General features: G+C 41.5%; 1 protein-coding gene across 2 annotated transcripts in view; it reads left to right on the forward strand.

The window, feature by feature from the left end:
- LOC140199504 (uncharacterized) overlaps positions 1–12,877 on the forward strand; it is a 288,437-nt gene that overhangs the window by 253,012 nt on the left and 22,548 nt on the right. For both annotated transcript variants that reach the window (XM_072261701.1, XM_072261702.1), the window contains exons 44-50: positions 2,240–2,347; positions 3,037–3,090; positions 3,240–3,347; positions 7,723–7,776; positions 10,019–10,126; positions 10,834–10,887; positions 11,752–11,859. In XM_072261701.1, the coding sequence (XP_072117802.1) occupies positions 2,240–2,347; positions 3,037–3,090; positions 3,240–3,347; positions 7,723–7,776; positions 10,019–10,126; positions 10,834–10,887; positions 11,752–11,859 (594 nt within the window). The remainder of the gene's footprint in view (positions 1–2,239; positions 2,348–3,036; positions 3,091–3,239; positions 3,348–7,722; positions 7,777–10,018; positions 10,127–10,833; positions 10,888–11,751; positions 11,860–12,877) is intronic.

Consider the following 12,877-nt stretch of genomic DNA (forward strand, 5'->3'; position numbering starts at 1 on the left):
GTTCTTATATGTCAGTCCATGGCCTCTTCTACTGTCGCGATAAGACCACACTCAGGTTGGAGGAACAACACCTTGTATTCAATCCTCCAACCTGATGGCACGAACATCAATTTCTCAAACTTCCAGTAATGCCCCCTACCTCCATTCACCATTTCCCATTCCCATTCCCATTTCCCTTTCTCACCTTATGTCCTTACCTCCCTCTGGTGCTCCTCCCCCTTTTCTTTTCTCTGTGGCCTTCTGTCCACTCCTATCAGATTCCCCTTCTCCAGCCCTGTATCTCTTTCACCAATCAACTTCCCAGCTCTATATTTAACCACTGCCCCCCCTCCCAGTTTCACCTATCACCTTGTGGTTCTTCTCCCCTCCCCCCCACTTTCTTACTCAGACTCCTCATCTTTTCATTCCAGTCCTGATGAAGGGTCTTGGCCCGAAATGTTGACTGTTTACAGTTTTCTATAGATGCTGCCTGGCCTTCTGAGTTCCTCTAGCCTTTTGTGTGTAATAATTGAACTTCTAGCATCTGCAGATAATCCCTTGTTTGTGTCTTTTTTGTTTACAAGTTAACTGACAACAGCTTTTGAGGGTGAGTGATGACTCTTGCAATCCTCTTTAACCCTCTTGGAGCCAGTGAGTTGTTCTGTGCATATTTGGATTCATCGCCTCCTTTTATTAGGGCTGCTCAGACACCAAACAAGTATTGAATTAAATTGACTTTATTTCTTACATCCTTCATATACATGAGGAGTAAAAATCTTTATTTTACGTCTCCGTCTAATTGTGCAATGTGCAATTTATAGTAATTTAAATAAATTACAGGACAGTCAATATAACATAGAAATACAATTGTATTGGCATGAATTTATCAGTCTGATGGCCTGGTGGAAGAAACTGTCCTGGAGCCTGTTGGTCCTGGCTTTTATGCTGTTGTACAGTTTCCCGGACAGTAGCAGCTGGAACAGATTGGGGTTGGGGTGAACCGGGTCCCCAATGATCCTTCAGGCCCTTTTTACACACCTGTCTTTGTAAATGTCCTGAATAGTGGGAAGTTCACATCTACAGATGCTCTGGGCTGTCCGCACCACTCTCTGCAGAGTCCTGCAATTGGGGGAAGTACAGTTCCCATACCTGGGAGTGATGCAGTCAGTCAGGATGCTCTCAATTGTGCCCCTGTAGAAATTTCTTTGGAATTGGAGGCCCATACCAAACTTCTTCAACCATCTGAGGTGAAAGAGGCATCGTTGTGCCTTTTTCACCACACAGCCAGTATGTACAGACCACGTGAGATCCTCGATGATGTGGATGCTGAGGAACTTAAAGCTGTTCACCCTCTCAACCCTAATCCATTGATTTTAATAGGGGCAAGCCTGTCTCCATTCCTCCTGTAGTCCATAACCAGCTTCTTTGTTTTTGCAACATAGAGGGAGAGATTGTTTTCTTGACACCACTGTGTCAGGGTGATGATATCTTCTCTGTAGGCTACCGCATTATTTGATATTAGGCCAATCAATGTAGGGTTGTCAGCAAATTTAATTAGCAGTTTGGAGCTGTGGGTAGCGACACATTCGTGGGTATACAGAGAGTAAAGGAGGTGGCTTAGGACACAGCCCTGAGGGGCACTTGTGTTGAGGGTCAGTGGGGCAGAGGTGAGGGAGCCCACTCTTACCACCTGCCGGCGATCTGACAGAAAGTGCACAATCCAGCTACACAAGCCAGGGTAGAGGCCAAGGTCTCTGAGCTTCTTGTCGAGCCTGGAGGAACTTATAGTGTTGAATGCTGAACTGTAGTCCAAGAACAGCATTCTCACATAAGCATCCCTCTTCTCCAGGTGTGTAAGGGCGGTGTGTAGAGCTGTGGCTATTGCATTATCTGTCTGTCTGTTGTGTCAGTAGGTGAATTGTAAGGGTCCAGTGTGGGTGGTAGTATGCTGCAGATGTAGTCCATGAACAGCCTCTCAAAGCATTTTCTTATTATTGAGGTGAGTGCGACAGGACGCCAGTAACTACACGTAACTACAGAAGGAGGGAATAAAGAATGTAGAAAACAGGAACTGACCAACATCGCTTGGAAGTGCACCCTTCTTGTAATTGATAATTAATTAGAGACCTTTCTTAAAGAGATGATTCTGAAGTACTGAAAATTCAGTCTTTTTCATTTAGTTTTGGAATACTTGGTCATATTATAGTTCATACTGTTAATGAAGACAAGGTTAGACACTTCCTCTACTGTTTGTTTTCAGGGTCAGCCTGGCAAACAAGGACTAACAGGCCCAACTGGTGAAAGGGGTCCTCCAGGCCCAACTGGTGCACAAGGTGCCCGTGGACCTCCCGGAGAAGCTGGTCAGGATGTAAGTAAAAAAAAAATCATGTTGCTTGACTCTTAACATCTGGAATTTTATTTACATAAATATAACAAAATAAACTCTTTTCAGGCTTCCATCTGGGTACAAGTATTCATTTTAACTGACGTTTCGATGACAAACTATGCTATCTTCATGATGATGATGACAGAGTTTGTCATTGAAACATTGGTTAAAATCAATACTTGTACTTGTCTGGAAGCCTGAGGAGAATTTATTTGTCATTTAGGCTGGGAAAGCATTAGATCTTTTATCATAAACTTAACAGTTCTATTATTTTAAAAAGATTATGAAACATCTAATCTGCAGTCAATTAAATATTTAAGAAGTACTGTAATGCATGGCATGTGACCACATAGCAAGATCTCATGGGTCAAAATGCACATGCTTTTTCAAGGAGGGATAAATGTCAGTCTGGCCACTGGTGATCAAAGGCCTTTTTCTCGGGATCATTTATGTAGAGTTAAAAGGAACAGACATTTCAGCAGGGCAGCACACCCTCAGTGCTATCGTAGGAACATCAGCATAGATAATGTCTCTGAGAGGGAACTTGAATCCACACATCTCTGACAAGCGACTGTGGAAATGTTTGCCCTGAATCAAGCTGAACTCTATCACTTACTCTACTGCATGCTGGGTGTGTGTGCTGCTGGTTAAATGTTCTTCTTTGTTCCTAGGGCCTTCCTGGAATTGATGGCACCCCTGGACGTGATGGTCGTGCAGGAGAGATGGTAAAGCAAAGCAAATCAATAAATCAGCAATGAATACCAGCAGTGAGCTTCTGTTGCTGTGCTGCTCACATGAATGGCAAGAGAGCTAGCTTTCAAGCTGTCTATTCTCGAGGTTCTCTGCTAACCAGCCTTGCTTTTTTTCTGCACAGGGCGATCGTGGTGACCCAGGGCCTGCAGGTGTTCCTGGGGTACAAGGTAATCCTGGAGCCCCAGGCCCTGTCGGTGCAACTGGAGAGCCAGGTCCCAGAGGAGAGACGGTAAGTTAAACATATGCATTACAGTTTTCCATTTACCACTAACTAGCAGAATGATCAACAACATGTATTGTTTCAGCATTAATAACAAAGGGGGAAAAGTACAATTCAGGCACAAATATCTTAGAGTTCTAGAATATGCAGCACATCTGGTCTGCACTGAACTATTAATCTGCCTAGTCCCATCAACCTGCACCTGGACAATAGCCCTCCATACTGCTCCCAGTCATGCATTTATCCAAATTTCTCTTAAATGTTGAAATCAAATCCAAATCCAAATCTACCACTTCCACCGACAGCTCGTTCCACACTCTCACCACCCTCTGAGTGATGAAATCCCCCTTATATTCCCCCTAAACTCTTCACCTTTCACCCTTAACCCATGACCTCTAGTTCTATTGTCACCTAACCTCAGTGGAAAAAGCCTGCTTGCATTTATCCTATCTATGCCCCAAATAATTTTGTATATCTCTGTCAACTCGCCTCTCATTCTCCCTGATCTAGGATGTAAAGTCCTAACCTAATCAGCCCTTCCCTATACTTCAGGTCCTTAATTCCTGGCAACATCTTTGTAAATTTTCTATCCACTCTTTCAACCTTTTTGATATCTTTCCTGTAGGTAGGTGGCCCATAAATGCACACAATACACTGAATTGAGTCTTATACAACTTCAACGTAACATCCCAACTCATGTACCATAGAAACATAGAAAATAGGTGCAGGTGTAGGCCATTTGGCCCTTCGAGCCTGCACCACCATTCAGTATGATCATGGCTGATCATCCAACTCAGAACCATGTACCTGCCTTCTCTCCATACCCCCGATCCCTTTAGCCACAAGGGCCATAACTAACTCCCTCTTAAATATAGCCAGTGAACTGGCCTCAACTGTTTCCCGTGGCAGAGAATTCCACAGATTCACCACTCTCTGTGTGAAGAAGTTTTTCCTCATCTCGGTCCTAAAAGGCTTCCCCTTTATCCTCAAACTGTGACCCCTCGTTCTGGACTTCCCCAACATCTAGCCTGTCCAATCCCTTTAGAATTTTATACGTTTCAATAAGATCCCCCCCCCCCCCCAATCTTCTAATTTCCAATGAGTATAAGCGTAGTTGATCTAGTCTTTCTTCATATGAAAGTCCTGCCATCCCAGGAATCAACCTGGTGAACCTTCTTTGTACTCCCTCTATGGCAAGAATGTCTTTCCTCAGATTAGGGGACCAAAACTGCACACAATACTCCAGGTGTGGTCTCACCAAGGCCTTGTACAACTGCACTAGTACCTCCCTGCTCCTGTACTCGAATCCTCTTGCTATGAATGCCAGCATACCATTCACCTTTTTCACCGCCTGCTGCACATGCATGCCCACTTTTAATGATTGGTGTATAATGACACCCAGGTCTCATTGCACCTCCCCTTTTCCTAATCGGCCACCATTCAGATAATAATCTGTTTTCCTGTTTTTGCTACCAAAGTGGATAACCTCACATTTATCCACATTAAATTGCATTTGCCGTGAATTTGCCCACTCACCTAACCTATCCAAGTCACCCTGCATCCTCTTAGCATCCTCCTCACAGCTAACACTGCCGCCTAGCTTCGTGTCATCCGCAAACTTGGAGATACTGCATTTAATTCCCTTGTCTAAGTCATCAATATATATTGTAAACAACAATATTAATGTATTTAATATTTTGATTTATGAAGGCCAATGTGTCAACAGGCTCTCTTTACAACCCTATCTCTTTGTGATGCTACTTTCAAGGAATTATGAAATTGTATTCCCAGATCTCTCTGTTCTACCACACTCCTCAGTACCCTATTGCTCACTATGCAAGTCCTATCCTGGTTTGTCCTCCCAAAGTATAATCTTGGTGTCATCTGAAATTTGCTGATCCAGTTTACTACACTATTATCTCCAGTATATCGTTGATATAGATGACAAATAACGATGGGGCCAGCACTGATCTTTGTGAGAAACCACTTGTCACAGGCCCCCAGTCAGAGAGGCAGCCACTTACACCATTGTCTGACTTTTCCTGTGAAGTCAATGTCTAATCCAATTTACTGCCTCAGTCTGAATCCAAGCGACTGAACCTTCTTGACCAATCTTCCATATAGGACCTTGTCAAAGACATTGCTAAAGTTCAAGTAGACAACACCTACTTCCTTACCTTCATCAACTTTCCTGGCAACTTCCTTGAAAAACTCTAAATGATTAGACATGACCTACCATGCACAAAGCCATGTTGACGATCCCCTATCAGTTCCTTTCCATCAAAGTACTTACGTATCTGGTCCCTCAGAATACCTTCCAATAACTTACCCACGACTGATGTCAGCCTCACTGGCCTATAATTTCCCTGCTTATTTTTAGAGCCTTTCTTAAACAGCGGTATAACATTAACTATCCTCCAATCCTCCAGTACCTCACCAGTTGCTATGGACGTTTTAAATATCTGTGCTAGTGCCCCTGCAGTTTCTGCACTAGACACCCACAGGATCCAAGGGAACATCTTGTCAGGGCTGTGGATCTATCCACCCTAATTTGCCTCAAGACAGCAAACACTTCCTCTTCTGTAATTACCTACTTTCACAACTTGTTGTTTTTGCAACATTCTGCTCCTCCAAATCCTGCTGACTACGGTGGTCTATAACATAATCTCATTAACAAGGTCATTCCTTTCTTATTCCTCAGTTTCACGAAAAGCTCTCCAGTCTGACCTGTCAGAGCACTGCTGTGACATTGTCCCTGTCTAGTAATGTCACCCTCACCCTTTAATCCCTCCCACTCTGTCACATCTAAAACAGAACACTGGAACATTGAGCTGCCAGTCCTGCCCCTCCTGCAACCAAGTCTCACTAATGGCTACAGTGTCATAATTTCTCATGCTGATCCATGCCCTGAGCTCATCCACCTTTCCTACAATACTCCTTGCATTGAAACGTACACAACTCAGAACATTAGTCCCACTATGCTTAACCTTTCAATTCCTGACTTTGTATATAGGGTTAGTAACACATACCATCTGGAAATCTCATTCTTGTCCACAGAACCTCCTGTCTGTTTTCCAAACCATTGAACCCCCTATCACCACTGTTTGCCTATTCACCCCTTCTTCCCTTCTGAGCCACAGAGCCTGACCAGTGTTGCTTTCCTCTTCTCGGTCATCCCTCCCCCAACAGTATCCAAAATGATATACCTATTATTGAGGGGATTGGTCATGGGGGTACTCTGCATTGGCAGCCTATCCCCTATCCCTCTCCTGACGGTCAACCAGTTACCTGTGTCCTGCACCTTGGGTGTAACTACTTCCCTATATGTCCTGTTGATCAATCCCGCAGCCTCACAAATGATCCAAAGTTCATCCAGCTCCAGCCCAGTTCCTTAAAGCGGTCTGTAAGAAGCTGCAGCTGGATGCACTTCTCGCAGGGGAGGTCATCAAGCAAGTCTCCCTGCTTTCCCACTCCCCACAAGAGGAACATTTCACTAGTCCACCCGGCATTCCTGCTGCTCTACTCGTGCAATAAGAAAGAATGAAAGAAAAATTAAATGAAAATAAAATCGACCTACGGCCTCTGCCTCTCCTCACCAAAGCCTCTATGAGCCAAAGCCTGAACTTTCCACTGTTAACACTGGCTCACTCCATCTAACTACTATCAAGCTACAATCACTAATTTTGGATGTGCAAACGTCACACAGCAAAGATAAGCATTTTCTTCAATTTTCCCCTCTACTAAAGGTTCATTTTATATCTGTTACATTTCTACTCTTTGCATTTATTTACTGTAATTTCAGTCTTCATCAGTAGTCATTGCCCTTGCTCAGATATCCAGACAGAAAGTGAAGCTATAGATCATGAACTGGAAACAACGGCAGATCTAAAACTTTGATTACAATATATGTAAATTACTGAATCATAGGGCTTATCTGTAGCGTGGAAATTGCAGCTTTTCTGTCACACTGTTTGGAAGACTGAGTTCAGAGTGGCTGAGTGCTGCACAAGAAGCCAGCTGCACTTGCAAAGTGGGTCTTACAGTTGACACCGTCCTCCTCACATGTTTAGTAGCCATTAGTGTGACTGGGGCAGTCGATTGTAAAGTCTTATTAACTTTTTCAGTGAGTAACACTTGGAACATGATACAAAAATATTAAAGAATTTAAAGCTTTTAAAAACTTAACATTGAAGTGACTTGAACAGACTGGGAGGCCACACAATCACTGGTTGTACTTCCCCAACAACAGAAGCAAAAGCTAATCACTATGTATCAAAATTTCCTTCATATTTAGGTATATTCTGCCATTAGGTGATTTTTTTTGGGATGTGTATTCTTTGCTTAGCAAAGACAACTCATTTTCTCTATTTTTCCCTCCCTAAAGGGTTCTCGTGGTCCAGCAGGTACCTCTGGTCGAGCAGGAGGTCGGGGATTACCAGTAAGCAATTGAACTGATATTTGACTGCTTTTAGTACAAGATTCATGCAATTTGGTTTTATACTTAATAAGTTTCCAGTCTCTACATTTATTTAATTTCAGTTTACACCAGCAGTCAGTATCTTTATCCATTCATTCAGATTTAGCAAATTTTAAATACTATTATATCTAACGAGAGTTTTTAAAATTGTAAGTTTCATGTCCAATGAAAACAACACATTCATAAAGTCAATGTTGCAAGAGTTGAGACTGTAGAGTTGTGTCCTGGTCACAGTTACTTGTTCACGTTCTCATAACACAGCGTTGTGACTGAAAGAGAGGACAAGATTTTTTACTTGGGGAAAAGCCAGATTAATGCTTCTGCAAATTCAGCCGTAAAATGCATGATTTAAAGGTTTAATTGAGGTACCAGCACTGACTGCTAGTCTGTAATTGGAATTTGTGTGCCAGTACTCAATTTACATACATCCTGGGTCTTCAGGGATATCAAATCATTTGATGTAAAGTCACAGAAGCAGTGAAAAAATTCCCTAAAGAAACAATTTTTCAGCACAATTAACTGTACTTTTACAGTTACTTTGCATTTTGATCTTCAAAGTGGAACGATCACCAGCTTTTTCATTTGATGATGTAAGAAGCCAAAGATGATGTGTTTCTGGCTAGAAGGTAATCACCAATCTAATCACCAATCTCTTTTATAAATATGATAAGCAAAAGATCTGCTGTGAACCTGCAAACTTTTGCAGCTTTTTTTTAAGAATACAGTATTTACTTTTAACTTTTTGGAAATAAATCAACATGCCAGCGTTTATTCAGAAATGTACTTTAAATCAGTTACATTTTACAAATTGGAGTATTAGATACAACATCATAATGAGACATAATTTCATACATGCAATGTAAGGTCTACAATAAGTTAATTAATAACCTCATCTGAAATTTGTCTTCCTGTTGATTTAAAAGTATTATTAACTCAAAATGAATTAAAGTACTAATGTATTGATTAATAGGGTGATCTGAAGTGTTAAGTTACATAAATGGATGTATTGTTTCCATTTCTGGCTTCTGGTAGACAAGGATTTATGTAGAATTAATCAATTCAAACAGTCAGTCATGCAATGATCTTTCACTTTAAGCTGAGTTAAGGGAAGTGAAATAACTTGCAGGCTGTCCCCAAAAAATCCTTTGATTGTGTTGGTCATTGACGCAAAATATGCATTTCGCTGTATGTTTCCTAAATGCCAAATGAAGTTAAGTTTTAATCTTTAAAAAAATCAATAGTCATGGTAATCCATAATTCAGTTAAATATCAAACGTTTTCCTATTTTAGCCAGGTTTGCTTTAAAAAACATTACTCAGAATCTGAATTACATTCATTATCGCAGACATAAAATATGAAATTTTGTTGTTTTGCAGCAGTAGTGCAATGCAAAGACAATATTACCATAAGTTACAAATGAATTAGTGCAAAAAAGGAACAATGAGGTTTTTTAACCGGATATGTGAGCTGAAAATGCATTTATAAAAACTAAACTGCAGAACTATCAGTGATCAATATTGCTAAACATGTTCCATGTTTGGGTCTTGGTGTAAATTTAATGAAATGGATTTTTGAGGTCAGAGGTCAGACCATAAGAAAATAAAGAATTATTTATGGGCAAACCAATTTTAATAAGTCTTGGTTCATTATCTGCTTTTAAATTACTGAAAAACACTTTAGTAAATGATTCTGCTTGGTTTTTCTTGGTTACACTTATATACTTCTTTATCATCATCATGAACTGTGTTGTATGATGTAGGTGATCGTGGTCTTTTCTACCGAATTGGTTTGCCATTGCCTTCTTCACTTATACACTTAGCTTTCAAAAATAAAATAAGATGTTGTATGATCGTACTCAAGATAAAGGACTTTGCTTTTGCTTTAAAAAATTAACTTGAATGTCAGCAAATAGAAACAAGTGGATATTCACCTTGGTACTTAATATGATATGGAGGCATGTCCAGTTTTGTAGACTTCTATGGCAAAGATTTCAACCTGATTTATGCTGAACGAATCCATGCAACTTTGACATGTTGCAGGAAAATTGCACTGAGAAGTCCATCTTGGCCAAATAGTGACCCCTCTACTGAAGCTACTTGAATGTTATCTAAGTATTTTAGACCATCAGACATAGGAGCAGAAATGGGTCAATTCAATGTTCCCTTCATATTAAAATAACATTAATCTGAATTGATTTTTGTAGGGCCCTCAAGGTCCGCGTGGTGATAAGGGAGACAATGGAATTCAAGGGGAACGAGGTCAAAAGGGTCATCGTGGATTTACTGGTTTACAGGGTCTTCCTGGTTCTCCTGTAAGTAGCTGTCCAGTAATTGTTAACTTCATCTTGTTTCAGGCAACAGTTTTATAGTTCAATTGATCCATTTTATATCAGAGAAATGTTTACAATATACAACCTGAAAGTCTTGTTCTTTGCAGACACCCACGAGAATGGAAGAGTGCCCCAAAGAATGAGTGACAGTAAAAGCGTTAGAACCCAAAGTCCCTCCCCCCCTTACTCTCCCCTCCCACGCATGGGCAGCAGCAAAACGACAATCCTCCCCTTCCTCCACTTACTTCAGCAAAAGAAAATCAGCAGCACTCCCCACCGAACAAGTAAGCAGTAACAGAGCCCCCAAGAAAGACCCAAGCAGTACATCAAAAACTAATCATTCACCCCGACAATTCAACATACCACAGACTCTCTCTCCCTCTCTCCCTCCTTGCCCTCCTCTCCCCCCCCATAGAGAGACAAAGAGGTGTCACTCCTTCACAGTGAGAGGGAAGATTTAGACAAAACAACTCGCTGATTTTTCATGATAAAGTCTTTGTATGTTAAATCATATTTCACTTTATAATTATGATACTAGAAAACTACTGTGAACTTGATATGTGGTTCCCTCTTTGCACGTATATATCACTTTCCTTTCAATGAAATGAACACGTAGTAATGTGGAAGTCCTGGCCAGAATGTCTTTCTTCTATTCGAAAGATTAAACTAATCCATTCTTCTCTCTTCAGGGTACCCCTGGTGAGCAAGGTGGTCCAGGAATTCCAGGGCCAGTTGGTCCCAGAGTAAGTGTGTTTCCATTCATGCAATATCACCGGAACAGGCAGAATGCAACAAAGGTCACCCCACAAGTTTTTTTCTAATCTTAACATGGATAACTGATCCAGACAATTTACACCTCACCAAGGCAACTGAGCAATTCAAGTCCAACAAACTAAATAGATCTGGAATGCAAAAATAAACCAGCCAAAGGGACGATAAATCGCATGGATGGTTGTCAAAACCCGTCGAGTTCACTGCTGTCCTTATTCTCTGAAGTAGCCAAATATTTTTCAGAGTCTCTCAGGAATGGACAATGAATTCCAGCCTTCTGATTGACACCCTTATCATGTGAACAAAGAAATAATACAATGAATTGCATCAATTTCCTCCTTTGGCAATCCTCATATATATGAACTATATGACAACATTGCTCCTGTCACTGAGGTTAATACATATACACCTCACCTTAGCATTAAATTTACTGAAGCACTACTTAGGTTACTAACAGAGCCTTACACATATATGTACCGTACATGCCAATTTCTGGTTCCATTGGAGTCAAGGTATGAGATGACCAATAGCCACCACAATATATACATTTACACCACAATATATAAATTTCTCTTCTGTTCTCTCATATTTCTGTATTTTTCAAAAAAATTGCATTATGAGATATATCTTCTATCACTTCTAACCAATTATAGTATCATTTTGAGTTTGGGTGGCTGATATTTTCTTTGGACCCGAGGTCTTAAAGGAACAATTCATGTTCTGGAAGTTGTAATAAAGAAGAGTAATTTTTGTGCTTCAGTTGGCATATTTTGAAAGATATAGTGCATAAGCTTCATATCATTCACAATACCAATTAAAATGCTATATTCCTATAGGGACCTCCTGGTCCAGTTGGGCCTCCTGGAAAAGAAGGTCACACTGGATTGCCTGGACCCATTGGACCACCTGGAACACGTGGGACTGTGGGGGAGACTGGCCCCGAGGTAAGTGTGCATGATGGCACTCAGCAGGAGTGGACAGTGTGTACACTGTGTCAATAGCTTACCCATTGCCAAATACAAAGGGACCGTTATGAAATACCTACTGTACTTCCAAAGAGCAGTTGTAATTGTAAGCAAGAAGGTAATCACCAATCTAGAGGGTAATCATAACTTCTTAATGTTTTGAGAAGCAATGGTTTTGAATTCAAATTTCTACTCAACCTCTTTGATAGATTTGATAAGCAAAAGATCTGCTTTTCAAAAGGCACACAAAATGCTGGAAGAGCTCAGCAGGCCAGGCAGCATCAGTGAAAAAGAGTACAGTTGATGTTTTAGTGTGAGACCCTTCATCAGGACTGGAAAAAAACAGATGAGGAGTCAGAGTAAAAAGGTGGGGGGGGGTGGGAGGAAAAACTACAAGGTGATAGTCAAAACTGGGGGGACGGCTGATGTAAAGAGCTAGGAAGTTGATCGGTGAAAGAGCTACAGGGTGGGAGAAGTGGGGAGGGGTCCGATAGGAGAGAACAGAAGGCCATTGAAGAAAGAAATGGGTGAAGAGCACCAGAGAGAGGTGATAGGCAGGTGAGGAGATAAAGTGAGAGAGGGAAATAGGGATGCGGAATGGTGAAGGGGGGGGGGAGTGGTCATTACCGGAAGTTCGAGAAATTGATGTTCATCAGGTGAAGGCTGCCCAGATGGAATATTAGGTGCTGCTCTTCCAACCTGAGTGTGGCCTCATTGCGACAGTAGGGGGGGCATGGACTGACATGTCAGAATTGGAATAGGAAGTGAAATTAAAATGGGTGGCCACTGGGAGGTCCCACTTTTCCTGGCAGCAGAATGTAGGTGCTCGATGAAGCGGTCTCCCAATCTGTGTCTGGTCTCGCCAATATACAGGAGGCCATACCGGAAGACCTGGATACAGTAGATGATCCCAACAGACTCACAGATGAAGTGTTGCCTCACCTGGAAGAACTGTTTGGGGCCTTGAATGGTAGAGAGGAGGAAAGTTTAGGGGCAA

The sequence above is a fragment of the Mobula birostris genome, chromosome 6 (genome assembly GCF_030028105.1).
Source record: "Mobula birostris isolate sMobBir1 chromosome 6, sMobBir1.hap1, whole genome shotgun sequence".
In the NCBI taxonomy this organism is placed as follows: domain Eukaryota; kingdom Metazoa; phylum Chordata; class Chondrichthyes; order Myliobatiformes; family Myliobatidae; genus Mobula; species Mobula birostris.